This window comes from Marmota monax, unplaced genomic scaffold, assembly GCF_021218885.2.
Source record: "Marmota monax isolate L192 unplaced genomic scaffold, Marmota_monax_Labrador192_F-V1.1 WCK01_AAM20220418_F8-fsc00008, whole genome shotgun sequence".
In the NCBI taxonomy this organism is placed as follows: Eukaryota; Metazoa; Chordata; class Mammalia; order Rodentia; family Sciuridae; genus Marmota; species Marmota monax.
In genome coordinates, this window is record NW_026694432.1 from 7789420 (window position 1) to 7806620 (window position 17201).

The 17201-nt window shown below is 40.7% G+C and overlaps 2 protein-coding genes across 3 annotated transcripts in view; one reads left to right on the top strand and one right to left on the bottom strand.

The window, feature by feature from the left end:
• Zmynd12 (zinc finger MYND-type containing 12) overlaps positions 1–4180 on the top strand; it is a 30381-nt gene extending 26201 nt beyond the window's left edge. For both annotated transcript variants that reach the window (XM_058570832.1, XM_058570833.1), the window contains exon 8: positions 608–4180. In XM_058570832.1, the coding sequence (XP_058426815.1) occupies positions 608–729 (122 nt within the window). In that variant the 3' untranslated portion in view covers positions 730–4180. The remainder of the gene's footprint in view (positions 1–607) is intronic.
• A 1532-nt stretch (positions 4181–5712) lies between these two features.
• Rimkla (ribosomal modification protein rimK like family member A) overlaps positions 5713–17201 on the bottom strand; it is a 33688-nt gene continuing 22199 nt past the window's right edge. The window contains exon 5 of the mRNA XM_046468349.2: positions 5713–16403. Coding sequence (XP_046324305.1) covers positions 15946–16403 — 458 coding nt within the window. The 3' untranslated portion in view covers positions 5713–15945. The remainder of the gene's footprint in view (positions 16404–17201) is intronic.

Consider the following 17201-nt stretch of genomic DNA (forward strand, 5'->3'; position numbering starts at 1 on the left):
GGCTCCTAGGACTATGCCAGGATGATAATTTATTTGTGGTACCTGTCACTTCTGTGCCTCCCAATGCTAGTCCAGAGGACTCTGATTAAGATCCTACAAAGAACCAGGCCTAGTGGTGCATACTTGTAATCCCAGCAACTCATAAGATTGAGACTAAGGCAGGATGATCACAAGTTTGAGGCCAGCCTGAGCAACTTAGCCAAACCTTGTCTCAAAAAACAAAAAGGACTGGGAATGCTCAGTGATAGAGCACTCCCGGGTTCACCAAAAAAAAAAAAAGCAACAATCAAAACCCCAAACTCCCTACAAAGACTTGAGTTTACTAAGGAGTACCCATTTACTTAGTTTGTTAAGTACTTAGTACTAGTTGGTTAAGTCAGATGGATTTTTCTGGTGTCCCTACCCACTGAGCACAAATATGGCTAGCTGTCCAGGACCCAGAGTAAGCAAAGTAAGTTCACAGTTTTGTGAAAAAGAGCTCAGTGGCTGGTGTGGGCAGGTGATGAGTCCTCTCCCCTGTTTCTGGAGTTGAGCACAAATGGAGCTTCCCAATGTTATGCATTTCTGGGCCAAGTTCCTTTTGTCACTTCAATTTTATTTCAGGCAGAAGAATATGCCATACAAGCCCTCAATCTGGCCAAAAAACTGGAACTCAGTGACGAAGAGCAAAGCAACATTGAAGAATTACTACACCTCATCTCAGCTGAAGAAGAGCATCCCATTACTTAGTGACCCATGAGCTCTGCATCATGGCTATTGAACGCCTAATACATTTCAGTCTTGCTCAGCGGCTACTGGTCCTCTGGATTGCTGAAGTGTCCACATTTTTTCCATGGGACTGCACCCATAGGTGGGATTTTTTAGCATATGTGAGGGAATATAGAGCTTTAGGCATAGAAATCAGTAAAACTACTGTTTATCATGAATTTGTCCTTGGTTTATTATGATTTTGTATGACTTTGAGTAATGTGTGGTCAGGTCACTAATAAGTATTTGTACTTAAACTGTAAATAGTTTGTCATATTTCCCAAAAGTCTCTCAGTGATGTGTTTCATAAGTCTATGCCAAGTGAGGAGTAGAGAATAGAGCTATATTGGAGCAAAGTTTTATATTCTATTGGAATTAAGTTAGCATTAATCTGAGGCAGATTGTGACAAAATATCCATTGTAATTCCTACAGCAATCACTAAGAAAATAACTCTTAAAATAGTTAAAAATTAACAAAGATTTAAATGGTGCACTAGAAAATATCCACTTACAGCAAGAGAAGGCAGTAAAGGAGGAATAGAGGAACACAAGAGACCCGGAACATTGAGAAGACAGCAAAATGCGACGTAAACAAGAAATGAGGACTTCACAAGTCAAGAGAGCCCAGGATGCATGGGCTGAGATGCCGTTCCAAGCTGGTGTCTTTAATATCTCGTACAGTAATTTGAAGCAGAAGTGAGCCATCTTATACTCCGTGGGAGAGAGGCACTCTGAAAGGCCACCTGTGATGCAGAGGACAGAGTTCAGGCCTTGCGCTCAGTAATGCCAGAGTTTAAAACCCAGGTTTCTTACATGATAGCTTTGGGACCTTGATCCCACATAGCTTTACGCATTATTGTTGTGAAATGGTCTAGATGTGGCCACACCTGTATCGGCTTGTCCCATCTTGATGACTTTGGACACTTAGCACATCCTTTTTTCCCCTCCTTTAGCTCTTTTCTGAACTTAACAAAAAGCATTTGCTTCCTGGGTAGATCCACACACAGGGTGAATATGTGCAGATCAGGAACCTGTCAGAGAGTTTTATGATCCTCACTGTAGATTAATTCATTCAGATACAAATAATAAAAATATGTCAGATGGTTTACCCTGCCCCTTTATGTAAAATCAGCTGGAACCTCCATTCCCTACCTTTGGAGATTCTCATACTTCTCTAAGATGGCTGTGCAGTCCCTGGGGCTCACTTGTCTTTCAGCCATTTCTTCATCCAGTTTGAAGCTTCAGCATAATATTCTCCAATCTGCATTGTATAGCTGTTCCTTCTCTTTAGGAATACAACCACCTCTTCTTTTTTCTCATTCCCTAACCCCAAATAGGAACCAGCTCTTTTAAAGAGACTCTTAGTGAAGACTGGGGGGCAAAGAGGAGGATCAACAATTCTACAGAAGATAATAAAAAAAAAAATTAGAACTTCCAATTCTAAAATCATCCTTTAAAGTCTATGCTGTTACACTCTAGCTCTCTCCCTTACCATATCCAATGGCCCTTCTCTGTTTTCTTTTTAACCCTTATATATTTTCTGTTTTCTCTAATCCTGAATTCCTGTTCATTAATACTTCTGCACTGAATCTATTTGTATAGTTATTATTTAAGTTAAATTCTTTAAATTTTTTGTTTCTATTAACTGATTTTCTTTTTATTTATAGGCCATTATTTTTCTTTTCTACATGTCCAATAATTTCATTTTCAGTATTTCTTCTTTTCTAACACTTGTGTTTTCAGGCCATAATTTTTCCTCAAAACAGTGCTTTCAATGATCCCACCTATTTTAAAATGCAATATTTTATTTTTATTCTTAGTGTTTTAAAATTTTTTATGACTCATGAATCATTAGAAAGATGAATAGTTAGTCAGCTTTCCATGACTGTGACAAAATACCTGAGATAATCAACTTATAAAGAGGAAAGATTTATTTTTGATCACAGCTGCAGAGCTTTCAGGCTATCATTATTTGACTTCATTGTTTTGGGGCCTGTGATAAAGTAGAACACTGTGATGGAGAGTGTGTGGTAGAGCTAAGCTGCGCACCTCATAGTGGCCTGGAAGCAAAAATGAGAGCAAGGGACATATCCCCTTCAGGGGCGTGCCCGAAATGACCTGAATTCCTTCCTCTAAGCCCCACCTCCTAAAAGTGCCACCACTTCCCAATAGTGCCACAGCTGGCAGCCAAGCTGTTAGCATTTGGGTCTTTGGGGGACATTTAAGATCCAATATGATTCTTAACTTCTAAAGGAAGGTGATTTTCTTTCTTTGTTGTTGATTGCTGGCTTAGTTTTCTTGTGGTCATAGAACATGTTGCATACAATTTTGATAGAGATTAGTTGAAATTTAGATTATGACCCAGGATATGGCCATTATCTATAAATGTTCCACATGTGTTAGAAAAGAATGGAATTATTAGGAGCAAGGTCCTGTATGTGCCCATTAAGTAAAATTCATTCATATTTTCAAATTTTTGCTGATTTTTTTGGTACCAGGGATTGAACCCAGGGGCACTTAACCACTGAGCCACATTCCCAGCCCTTTTTTTATATTTTGCATTTAGAGACAGAGTCTTGGGCTGGGGATGTGGCTCAAGCGGTAGCACGCTCGCCTGGCATGCGTTCGGCCCGGGTTCGATCCTCAGCACTACCTACAAAGAAAGATGTTGTGTCTGCCGAAAACTAAAAAATAAATATTAAAATTCTCTCTCTCTAAAAAAAAAAAAACATAGAGACAGGGTCTTGCTGAGTTGCTTAGGGCCCCGCTAAGTTGCTGAGGCTGACTTTGAACTTGCAATCCTCTTGTCTCAGCCTCCTGAGCCACTGGGATTACTACAGGCATGTGCCACTGTGCCCAACTTTTGCCAAATTTTTGTTAATTCTCAAGAGAGGTATGTAATCATGAATTTATCTGTTTCTCCTTATAGTTGTGTCAATTTTTGCTTAATATACTTTAAGGCTTTGTTATTAGCCATATAAATTTAAATAGAATTATGTTTTCCTGGTGAATTAAATTTTAGTATTGTCTCTACCAAAGCTTTTGACTTAGTCTATTTTGGTCTTAATAAAGCTGCACCCATTTCCTTGGGGGCTGGATTATTTGTTGTCAGTTAGGCATCCTCACCATTGCCTTCATCATTTACTTCTGCTTAGAGGAGGAGCTTGGAAGTCAATTCCCATTGTGCCCTTTCTTTAATGATTAAGGGTAAAATTCTGCCAGTGAGGGCCGACTGCTCAAGATTTGGAAGTTGCATATGGAGCACTCATGAATCTCTCCAAGAATAATCCGTTCTTGTTTTCCTGAAAGCATATTTCCTGTGAAAGCAGCTTGCTGACCTTTGTTTTCTGATTTTTATCACTCAGCTATTTAAAAGATTGTGTAAGCTTCTGATTCCCTCCATTAAATAAATCTGTTTATTCACAATACTTAAGGAGGCTTCTGTTTTCCTGACTGACTGAAACACTTGACATTCTTCCTGCAAATCCTTTATTTTAATCTATATCTTTATGTTCTAGATGAATCTCTTACAAAAATAATGAGATTAGATATTTCATATCTGTGATTCTTAAAGAATCATTTATTTCATTTATATTTTGTTTGCATACTAAATTATTTAGGATTAAGTCTATAATCTTATTTTGTGCTTTCCAGTTGTCCTGCATGTTATATTTCCCTCTTTCTTTTGGATTGATTACATAGCTTTCTCTCATTCTGTTTCTTCTCACCCTTTGTCAGTCTGTTGGTTATAGCCTGTGTTTTTGTACTTTTAGTGATTGTTCCAGAAATTGAAGCATTTGTTTCTAAGTTATCAAAATCTAATATTCAGGAACCTTCATCTGCAAAAGACAAAGTCTTTAGACCCTCAACTATATTTACCCCAACCAAACCTATATGTTATTACTGCTATTTATTTCCAACATATCTTTTTAAAAAATATTTTTTAGTTATCAATGGACCTTTATTTTATTCATTCACATGTGATGCTGAGAATCAAATCCAGTGTCTCACATATACTAGCAAGTGCTCTACCACTGAGCCACAACCCTGCTCTTCCTATATATCTTAAACTCAGAAATCATAATTATCATTTTATAATGTTTTTGTATTTTTTGCTCTCATACCTTCCATCTGGGCTCACATTACTAATAAATCTTAGTACTTCCTATAATGAGGGTTTGCTGATGGCAAATTCTTAGATTTTCTTTCTTTTATTAATATGAAAATATTTATTTTGCCCCCAGATTTTGGCTCTTCAATGAAAATGTATTTCATTTTATACATGATATAGTGATGCAGGAAATAATCTCAATTCCAAAAAGCTCTGTGAAATGTGGTTTATTTGACTCCAAAGACTAGACCAGGAACTCTAGTAATGCTGAGGCTCCCTCAGAGAGTCATACAAGTGCTGCTATTCATCTCCCACCAGCTAATCCTATCTTTCCTAAGTATCTTTGGCAGATTTTGCAGGGTAGAGCTTATGAATCATCCCTGAAAGATCCTACTAATTTTTTTCTATTGCGAGCACATATGCAGTGTTAGAAATCACATCATATTGTCTATGAACCTTTATTTAACAAAAATCGACCTTTATTTAACAAAAATGAGGAGAGAAGTAGGTGCTTGGCATTCTTACTAGGTAACATTTTATCATTGCACAGCTATGGGCCTGTACTGTGGAGTAGTCCTTAGAGGACCATGATTCAAATAAAATTGCTCTACTATTAGTAGGCCTCACCATGTCCGACAATAGCTACACGTGCAAATGAAGTATCTTTGTATTCACAATGACTACAAAGTTTGACATCTGTCAGGAACAGTAGGTCACATGAAATAAACATTTAGCAAATAAATGCTTCAAAAAAGATGGTGAAGCATTATTGGAATGACAGAACTGTGCAAGTTTTTCACTCAACAGAAAACGTATGTCTTTCTTTATATTCATCAAGATCAATGACAAAGTAATGGAGGTAAATATTTTATTTCATATATATGCATACACAAACACACAGCTTCAATAGCTAATAAATATATCAATAAGAAATAGCAGGGTTTTTTTTAAGTAGCAGGTTTTAAAAGCATAAGAACAAGTTTACTATTAGGAACAGACTATAAAACCAGGATTATATAATCCCTTAAACATTGTCCCTTGCTTGCAAACTTTTGTCAGGATTGTAGGTCTCCCAGAATATCTTAATTAACCTGGCCAAAAAAGAAAAGAAAAAGTTTTCAATGAAAAAATATGGTAGATAGTTTGAAAGTTTTACCACAAGAAACAAAATTAGATATCAAGATTAAGGAAGATAATAGCAAAAAATAATAACAAAAACCATTGGAGTTTTTGTTTTGGTTTCCTGGTTTAAATAAGTGGATGGTATTGTGCACTCAGGTGAGGAAGCCCTGGAAGAGAGACAGGGATGTCGGAGAGAGATGAAAACATGAATTCCGTCTGCAGTGTGATGACTTTGAGGTATTATGAAACATTAGAGGAGAGATGAAGGTGGGTAACTGGATATGCAATGTGACATTAATAAAAGAAACTGGGGTTCAAGAGAAATTTGAGAGTATCATGTAGATGGTCATTAGTAACATGGAAATGGAGATCCCCTAGGGATGAAATATAGATAAGGAAGAGAAAAGAGCCTACAGGAATGCCCAAGGAAACTGGGCACTTAATGGAGCAGAGGCAAACCCAGAGGAGGAGGATGACATAATTTTAGACTTATTTAATGACTATTCAAATTACCATAATACTTTTCACCTAGATTCCTCCAATGTTAACATATTATCATCACATTTGCTTTTTTCCTCTAAAAACACCTGTTGTTTCCTGAACCATTTGAAAGTAATTTTCAGACACAATGTCTCTTTCTCCCTCGATATTTAATGTGTATTTTCCTAAACAAGGACACTGTCTTACATATTCTCATCCACACAATCATGAAAATCAGGAAATTAACACTGACACAAAGCCATCCATCGATGCAATACAGACCATGTTCAGATTTTACTGATTCAATCATCTCAATGTCCAAAGTACAAGTAAATCCCTGAGCAGACAGTGCATCCCGTTTCCATGTCTCTTTAGTCACAAGTGCCTTTAGATGTGGGCAAATACTGCTGCTCAAATGTTCCCTCGCTTGTCTTGTGAAAATTTCAGCCAAAATATTCTAATAAATGTAAATGTAAAGGCCTTTGGGAGATCTAAAGGGCTTTGAGTTACAGAATACATAGACCCAAGGTTGGTGGAAGAGTCCTTGGGAGAGATCTCGTCCCCAGTTTAGGAAATCCCTGCAGTGAAAGCAGTAACCAATGGAAGAGCTGTAGGTACCAGTATGACAGGACAGCTGGATGCTATGCTAGTGGCAGGAAGCTGGGAATGTCTCAGAGGAAGACCACAGGACACTGGGAATAGAAGGCAATCTCAAGATTCACCCACATGGTAGATATCTACAGCCAGCCTAAAGGTCTCTTCACTAGTGCCCTTTCTGCATGGTTCTGCCAGAGCCACATTCAAGATAAAGGGGAAGCAAACACCATGTGCCTCCTGCCCCACCAAATCCATTGGTCTATGATGCAGCTATAGGCAGTTCTTTGTGAGACTAATGGGGGAATCTGAATGTGGACTTGGAATTAGATGGTGCCAAGGAACATTTTTTTTTTCTTATGTGGTAAAGGCATGAAGAAATGTTCTTTCTTTCTTCCTTTTCTTTTTTTTTAAGAGATGCCTGTTGAAGTATGGGAGAAAAGATGGTATGTGCAATTTGTTGTACAATGCTTAAGGAAAATTGACAGATGAGATAAAAATAGAAAGTTTTGGTAACTTCAGAATCTGGGGTGTTTACTGTCTCTTCACTACTGTGTAGTTTGAAGATTTTCATATAAAAGAAGGAAAAAAATGAAATAGAGGTCACACTCCTAGTGTAGGAGTTGAAGGACAATAGGAGTGGTGATTTAGTATCAAATCCTAAATCCTTCTTGGCTGGAACCATCAGTCATCATCCCTGTGACTATCCTAGTCAGGTTAGGTTCCCTGACCCTCAGAAGTTGGGGAACAGTTTTAGTTCAAGGGTCCCAGACCTGGTACTGACCATAAATTTTTTCCCAAAGTTCTTATCACTATTTCTCCCAGAAAGCCTCTTTCATGTCAGGTGAGCACAGTCCTGCTGGCTCTGGCTGACCTGTCAGTTCTCTGGGTGGTCACACAGGTTCTTTCAATCTCAGGGGCCCTCTGATGGCAGTGCATAGTCATTTTCAACAGCTTTCAGTTTTCATTTGCCATTTGAGTCTTAATTCAAGTGTCAGTCTAGGAAAGCACGCTGAGTGGACCCCTGACAAGCTTATACCATCTGCAGTAGTATTTTCCTCCATCATCTTGACAGTCGAGAGCTGGCAATATTACAATTCAGACAGCACTCTGCGTTTGAAAGGAAAATTATGGTTTTCCGGAATGCAGCTGGTGTGCAAGTGAATAGGATGAAGTTTCTATGAAGCATTTCCCTCATTTTATGATATGAAAAATAGTAAAATGTAGATTCAGCATGTGATTCTTACTTTAAAAGAACAACCAAAAGGCATAGAATTTTGGGAACAAAGGCAAACAAAGCATTCTGTTCCACAGTCATAATTTTAATAAAAAGCAAAAATAGCAAAACAATAATTTATAAACGACTTCTCTGTTGGAAGAGTTAACATTGTTATTGCTGTATAAACCACTTGGAAAGGAGCTATTCTGATGCCTTGTTAAGATCTATTCTTCACAGTACAATTAAGCAGGAAAACCTGCAGCGCACTTTCCTGGAGGGAATCTAGCTACCGTATCTCTCCCAGAAGAGATTGAGATGAGCCTCACCTGGGCGGGGGTGGGAGTGGGTGGGCACTGTTTCTATTGCTCCAAAAGTTTTGAAGCGAAGGAAACAGATTTTTCCACCTTTGAGAAACAGAAGGTAGACAAAACAAGCCGAGAAGCAGTGTTTTCCACTGGTTTTCTTTTACTTCAAATCAGTTGTGCACATTATAACCGGACACTTGCTGCTGAGAAAATCTTCACACATCCTACCTCCCTGCAACTAAGATGTTGCAACCCTTTATATGTATCAATACGTTTTCTCTGTCTCCCAGTGGCAGTGGTATGCTGATAACAACTAGCTCTGGAGCAGGGAGGATTGACAACCTTGATATGTGGTGTTTGCCCATTTCTGTGATATAAATATTCTTACCAGGGCTGATTCGGAGCTACCATGTCACTGAATGGCAAATTTGGTAAGGGATGTGCAGTGGAACACCATTATACATATATACATACGAATAGATGTCAATAACCTCAGAACATAAATAATAGTAAAATAACTAAGTGAGGAGTTTGGGGTAGGTATTATCTATGTTTTAAACAGACTTGTAGGTTTACATAATTTAATCTTTAATGATGGCTGTGTTTAATAAACTAGCTCAGAACATTCTGGAAAATGTAACAATCCACTCTGATGAGCTGGTAAAAGTGGCTCTAGCATACCACTGGAGCCCTGGGGACCTCCACAATAGACACTGGCCTAGTCCTGCCTTCACAGAGACCTTTAATAGTTCTTCAGTGACTAAGGACTACCATCTCTCCCTTTATAGGAAAAACACAATGGGTTAGATCTCCCTTTAAAGGAAATCAGTATTCCTCCCAAATAGGAGATTCTGGGAGTCCCATTTGGGATAGGCCCAGGACAGCAACATTTTAGCTGTTTTATTGGGTAGTTCCATCTGATCTAAGGGTTGCCATCCCTGCCAAGTCCAGATGGTGCTGACGGGCTATCCGAGTTCTCTACACAGCACTCCCCTCTCAGCCTTCTGCACTCCCCTCACCCTATTTGACAGGTTTAATTCAAGTCTCTGGCACCTCCTCCTTCCATTTGATGCAATGCCAGCAAACCTAATATGGGAAAAGCCAAAAAAAAATCAGGTGCTAAATCATCCAAGGTCAGGCTGCTCATCAGCTTTTCAGCCTCCCAGTTGTCTGAGACAGCTTTTCCTCCAGGATTTTTCTGAACCACTTATATCCCCTGTATCTTGAACTACAGCCTCATGGAATCTCAAGGATGGATGAGACCTTCCAATCATTAAGCCCAAATCACAGCACGCTTGAGCAGCCGCCAGCCCTCCCCTCCCATCTCTTTCCCCAGCTGTACAGCTGCTGTCTGACAGCTTTTATCCCTTGGCACCTAGCCACGATCACAGGAAAGCTCTGCTTGTGATTGCTCTTGGAAGGGGAAGCAAGAGGAAGGGAACCCGAAGAAAGGCAGGCCTGTGGTTGAATGCTTCACATTCAAGACTGTTTATTGATCACATTGATAGGTGACAAAAATAAGATTTAGCAAGGTGAGGTGACTGTCCCCAGGATCACACAATGGGTTAGGATTTGAACGGTTCTAACTCAAACTGGTGCCATTCAAATTAGTCCTCTTGCCTTCAGCAGGCATGCTGCTTTCATCCAGGGGGGACTACGGTTGCAGCGGTGCCCAGCTAGTATAGTGGGAAGGGGAACTACACCACACAAAGAGACAGTGTTCAGGTTCCCCTGGACCTGGGGAGCCGTCTTCGTTTAGAAAAATCCTTTTATAAGCCAACCATGGTAAAGGGAAGGTGAAAGGAGGGAAGGGTATCGCCAGGAATCAGGATAAGAAAAGGCATGGCTATGCCTGAGAACACAAGTGGACTGGATTTGTCTCAAGGGAGGGAGGGAGGGAGGGAGGGAGACAGGGAGACATGGAGCAGAAGATTAGCGGAGATTCCTCTGTAATGTATGAAAAGAACACGCTATGAGGGCTGAGCCACGTCTGCATTATGGCAGTGTCTGTCATTCCCTCTCACATCTTTGAGACATGCGCACACACGCACACATTCAAACGCTCATTTGAGTTTTGCTGTATGCAGAAGTGGGGGAGGGAACGGAACTTCTCGTCTTAGCTGATGCGGAGCAGGGATGAGACAATGTTGTTGCTGAAAATGAGGTAGTGCAAGTCTGGAGTCAGCAGTAGCTTTAAAAGCACAAGTCCCACTGGGAACCATGGCACATGCCTATAATCCCAGACTTGGGAGGCTGAGGCAGGAGGATCACAAGGCCAGCCTCAGAAATTTAGTGAGGCCCTAAGCAACTTAGTGAGACCCTATCTCAAAACTAATAAATAAATAAATAAATAAATAAAGAGCTGGGAATGTGGCTCAGTGGTAAAGCACCCCTGGGTTCAATCCCCAGAACCCAAAAAACAAAACAGACAAACAAAAAACACACATCTCTTAGAAACCACAGAAATGCAGGGACTCAGAACAGGAGCCCAGAGTTCTCAAACCCATCTGGATCTGAAGAAGTCCTCAGCTGAAGTTTGGATTACAACAGGAAGAATCTGTGCCTTGAGTCTGACTGCAAGGGGGATACACTGTGGAACAGAAGGTGGAGGGAAGTTTTGACCTTGTTGCTGATCGCAGCTGGTGCATATATCAAACTGGGTTCCCCCTGGTGGGAGGCTCATGGAAAAAGTTCAGGAAATTCAAACCCTTGGCATTCAAGACTCTCTGCAGTAAAGACATCAACCAAATTGGGGCCACAGAAGCCCTTGGTCAGCTCAGCATAGGTCTTCTCCCTCATATTCCTTCACTGAGTGTGGGGTGGAACTAAATGGTCTCGGCTAGTCTTAAGGTGTAGGCCAGGAGGCAGACTGTACCCTGCTTTGGGGGCTCTCACTAAGACCCATCCAGTCCTGAAGCCTTGACAGCTCACACCTCAATACCATGATGATCTAGAACAGAGGCTCATCAGAAGAGGAATGGGCAGAGAGTGGGCCCAGGATGGCAGCAAGTGCTAGACACTTGGAGGGACAGAGCCACCTCTGGCACTATGCTAGCCTGGATGGGGAATCACATCGTCTGGGTCAGCTTTGCTGCTGACTGGCTAAGTAACCAAAGCCTCTGGAACTCGGATTCCCTACTTGTAAAATAGGGTCTAGACTAGTCTCCAAGTGCTGCTATTCCAGATCTCTAACCTGGCTCTCTAGGAAAATTTTCCTAGTGTTGCTCTGGAGCCCCAGAGAACCTAACATCCCCAAACAGCACTGGGATGTCAGCCAAGGGCTCAGGATAGTGCTGCGTGTTGGCATAGGAACCGCACCTGAAGAAGGAAATTGGAAGGCATGAAGGGAGAAAGTTCGTACTCAACCAGGTGAGTTTTATGGGGGCTTCGGAGCTGAGCCATAGATTAGAATGGAGGCATAATCTAGTTTTAGGCAAAGATTAAAACAATATATCCCTGAGAAGGACAGTCTTCCAGGTAAAAACATATCAAAGCAACAATCTGTACTGATCTTGAGTTTAAGAGGCAGAGTCAAAAGCAATACCAGATTTTCTATTAGGTTACAGCCCTAGATCTAAGAACATTGACTTCAAGAACAGTGACAAATAGCGGTTGTTAGGGCTTTCCTAAAACATCTGCACAGACTAATAGTAAACAGAGGCCTCACTTCCAGGTGCAAAGGGAAATACTAAGCTGAAGTGACTTGTTTGAGTTTGGGTTTCCTCTCCTACCTGAGTCCCTTCACTCCCATCAGTAAACCATAGCCCTGGTCTTTGCAGGGCCTGGTATTTTGGTCCATTCACTTATGGGGGGGCTAGCTGTTACTTTGGTGATCCTGGGACCTCTCCCACTAATTAGCTGCTTCAATCTTCCCAAGATTTACATTCAGAGTATCCTCAAGACCAGTATTCCTCAGGACTTACAGAAGAGATGAAGCACATTTCCCTCACTTCTCCAGTGTCAACAGAAGTCCATGCATCTCAGAGAAGTTTCAAAGACATCTACCTCTAATCAATATATTTGTGATTCTTTCCTTAACATAACCCATAGAAGAAGCATTTTTTTCCTCCTCCTCACAAGAGTTCCAAGTACTCCTGGTTTCATATTTCTTTCACAAAACTATCCTGGACCTTACTCCTCCTCTTTCTTCATTGCCCTGTCCCAACTGTATGGCATTCCTTAGCTGGAAGCATTGAGTCTGCAACTGTGACAGGAATTACTTATGACCCATTTATATTGTTTCTCAGACCCTAAAGACCACCCCATACCCAATCAGACAGATAGCATTAAGACATTTTTTCCCAAGTGCAGAATCATATATATTCTGAGTGACTGAGCTATTGGCATTCAGGTTTTGACCAGTTTCAAGGTGCTACTACCAAATAATGGGAAGACCATATACAGACACTGAATCTATATTACATAAGGAAGACTTAGTTAGTTGGTATACAGCAATTGGGTTTCAGGTTATATATGGTACATCCAGAAGGCTCTTTGAATACCCCATGAGCCTTACTCTTTTCAGGTAATGTTTCCTTGCAACTAGAAAGAAGTCCTCCAGAAGCTGCATTCCTTTTTCTGGGCCCCATCACTGTTTATTTTGCTAGTGACAAGACTTGATGGCCTCTTCCTTTATTAACTCCCTCAGAGGAGGGTGATAAGAAGCTGGTATAAAACCAGATGAGAGAGGAGATCTGTTACCACCTTCTATTGAAAGCATAGCCTCACTTATTAACTCACTTCAACCTCAGTGTGTCCCCAAGAGGGAACCAGAAGAGGTCTTTCCCCTGTCTGAAGAAGAGAAAAATGAAGGCCCAGAGCTCAAGTGATTGCACAAGGGTGAACAGCTATTTAAGTGCAGACCCAGAACCAGGTCTGGTACTGTACCCTATGTTCTTTCTAGCAGCTTTGGGCAGTTGTGGCTGAGACTCGGAGTCCATGGCCAGCTGTGGTCCAGGAAATCTTGGAGGGGTCTAGGATACAGCTGTGATCCAGCTTTTAGACAGGGCCAGTTCCAGGCAATGAAGCTAATGATGACAGATGTCACTCCCAGCTGGAAAATGGGCCTTCTTTCGCAAAGAGATCTGGAAACACTCTAGCTGTGCAGCTCAGGATGGGGCCCTGCTGGCATCCTTTTAGATAAAGTAGGAAGACGAGTGAATGCAGCTTCCAGGAGGTCAATACTTGGTTCAGAGGTTTACACAGAAAGCATCTGACCAATTCTGGCAAGAATAAACTTGAAACCATCCTTCTAAAGCCACCCTGAGTGCTAAAAATAAGGTACATGTCTTAACCTATAGAAGAGTGAAGTATTATCGTTTTTTCAATTGTACAAGACACATTGCTTGGGTTACAGTTTAGTGGCATGCACCCTATGTTGGACGGCATTTAAACTACAACTGCATAGTGTGAAATCTCCATTACATGGCACCAAACATTTTTCAATTGTACAACTGTTACTTGGTGAGATATGGTTTTTAACTATAATACTTTAAGAGCCAATTTCTATTTAAATGTGTTGTGGGGAAAATGTAATAGCTTGACTTTATACACATTTTACATTTATAGCAGAGTAAGTATAGGAATTATGCACCCAAATGGGTGGCGTTGCCTTCAAAGTAGTTACCTTGGGAAGATGTACGTTTATTCCAGTGAAGCTGACCTTAATCAGAACATTTCTAGAACCATCTTTGGAAACTTGTAAACTTCCTTGGTATTGGTAAATCTCTGTCCTTTAAGAGTTCATGTATTTTTTGAGGAATTATTTTTTTTATAGCCAAAGTGCATTAGAAAACAAGTCTGATAAATAAAACAGGTGATGGAGCTTGGCACTATCTTGGTGGTTGACTGGGTTGTCAGGGAGAGATTAAAAAAAAAACAAACAACAACAACAAAAAAAAACCAAAGTCCAACTATTAAGTTGTGAGGCCTCTTTCCTTTCATGGCTTCAAAGATAATCCCGAAGAGGAATTCTAAGTGTTCTTGGTGCATGCAACACCATAGCTCAAGAGGATATCTCCTAAGGGAATAACTCCAACGATGGTAACTCTTAAATGCATTTGTTCCAGTGTATTTGGTCATTGCTCGTTTTCAGTCAAACTTCATACAAGCAGAAATTAAAAACTCCATCTCCATGATTTCTCCCAAGGAAAGGATCTCATCTACTGCTTAAAGAGTTAAAGTGAAAAGCACTTGGTGTCATGTCTATGTTAGTCCCCTCCCAAAAATGTGCAATGAGTTAATTCCCGATACCTGAGTCTCCCCAGTTTGGAAAAGTGGGTTAGGACAGGTTTCTGGAGCCTGGATAAGAGTAGAATGTCCAGGGGATTGGAGTATGTTTCCAATAGCTCTATCCACCCAACAGGCCCACAACACCAACTCATATGAGAAAAACTTCTACAGCTAAGCAATACATAAAGTTTCAGTAAGAGGAGGGGAAAGAGTGATTATCTTCCAGTGACTTTCTATGGTAAATACCTATTGGCTTCTGGATGACAAGTGAACAGAGTCCATTGAAAAGAAAGTCCTTGGTGTTAGATTCTAGTGCACGCTTAAGAAACAAAGTGTGTGGCCACTAGCTTGTTGAAGTGCATTTCCAGCTGAGGCCAAAGGCAGCAAAGGTGCAAGAAGCTGCTGGAGTTGGCATTAGTCGAAGCAGGGTATATAAATTCAGAGTGGCAAAGCAATTTGTAGAAAGCCCCAGTTACAAAGCAGCACATATGCCAACCAGTGAGGTCAAAGAATGTGCAATCTCACTTTCTACAAAGTGCTTCACTGAAAATGCAAATGAGGAAGCTCCCTAAAACACCATATCCTGAGTGTCAGAGAAATATGGTCAAGATGGTGATTGAGGGGAGCAGATATCGATCCTGTAACAGTGTTTGAACTGTGTGTTCTCCCAGCCTCATACACACGCTGAGTGAAGAACATGCTACTGTCACATTCCACATTGTCTGCACATGCCTCCATCTCATGGCTGCTTTTAAGTCCAGTTTTTCCAGGAGATATTCTAAGTTCTTGTTCTCTACTGCTACCAGCCAGAAGCAGCACAGCGTCAGTGCCTGAAAGTCTACCATTATATCCAAGAGCTCACAGCAGACACTGGTCTCAAATCGATCAGTTGGGATGTTGTTCTTGGTGAGTGTTTTATATGTCTTTGTAAAAACCACAAAGCTAGGCCATTTGCTTAAATCATCATTAGAAAGAATGCTGAGTGCCCAGATGGGATTTCTAGTTTCTGTGCAAATGAAATCACATTAGTCCAGATTTTATTCACTCAAAACTACTAGGGAAGCAGTAGGATTTGGTTTAAATGCTGCCAAAAAGCAGAAATTCACTCAAGCTTTAATTCTGAATCCATCCTATTGTTAATGTTGTATCCAGGCTCGGGAAGCATGGGGGGAAGGCCCCCCCACTGTGTTTGCTGAGGAATCCCGGGCCTCTCCCAATTCAGGCTCACTCTCACTAGAGGTAGACCCGTTATTGATGGTGTAGGGGCTGTCTGCAACTCCCTGAGCTGAAGCACAGCCATCTGGCTCCTTCTTCTCCCTGGGACTCGACAGTCCTGGGAGGACAGCCATCTTCCCAGTCTGCCTATTTGGCAGCAAGGACATGGTATAGTCTGCAATGATCCCCCCCACATCTAAGTTGCAAGCCTGGTCGAAGGCTAGGAAGCCAACGTTGGCATTTGCCTCACACACCACAAAGGAGCCATCATCCATGATGAGAAGATCAATGCCACAGAAGTCCATGCCCAGGATGTTGGACACCTGAATAGCCAACTGCTTGCCTTGTTCTGTCAGTGGACACATGACACCCACACCACCTGTGGAGAAAGCACAGTGATGTCAAGGGAACAAAAGATGCTCCCTAATGAATCAAATGATCCTTCAGGAAAGAGACAGGACTGTTGATAAGACGCAGCATGATTGGCATTACTCACAAAAGGCCTGGATGGAAATCAGGACACCCTTTGGGGAAAAAAAATACGGATATTTCTTATCTAGAATCTTAAAAAAGCTGAGAACTTCTTACCCAGCTATCTCATCACTAATGAAATGATTTTGTATATGGAAAAAATTATTACACACCAAGATGCTGATGGCAGTATTATTTAAAACACTGAAAAATCCTAGTTCCTGGTACGCAGAGGGCATTCAATAAATATTTGTTGAATCTAGACATAAAAATTATAATCTAAACATCTCACAACAGAAGAAAATAGCACATTTTATAACCATTAATGATAATGCTCATAGAGTTTGTAAGCCCTCAGGAAGTGACTCAGAAGAATTAAAGATGGTATCGTATAGTATTTTATGGTGATAACTTGCAAAAAATATCTACGAGAAAAAACAATTGAGAAGAATGATACCAACTGTTATTAATAGTTGTCTCTAAATGGTGGGGATATGATAAGTTTTTTTTCTTTTTCATTTGACTTTGCTGTACTTTCTAAATTTTTTATATTGAAAATGTATTCCTTTTATGATTAGAGAAAAATGTTAATTTTTAAGAAGATAAAGATGGAGAGGATTGTGAGATAAAATCCTATATCAAGGACAGGAGCCGTTTGATTGCCCTTACTTATTAAAAAGCTAGGACCTCAGACTTCATTGTCTCC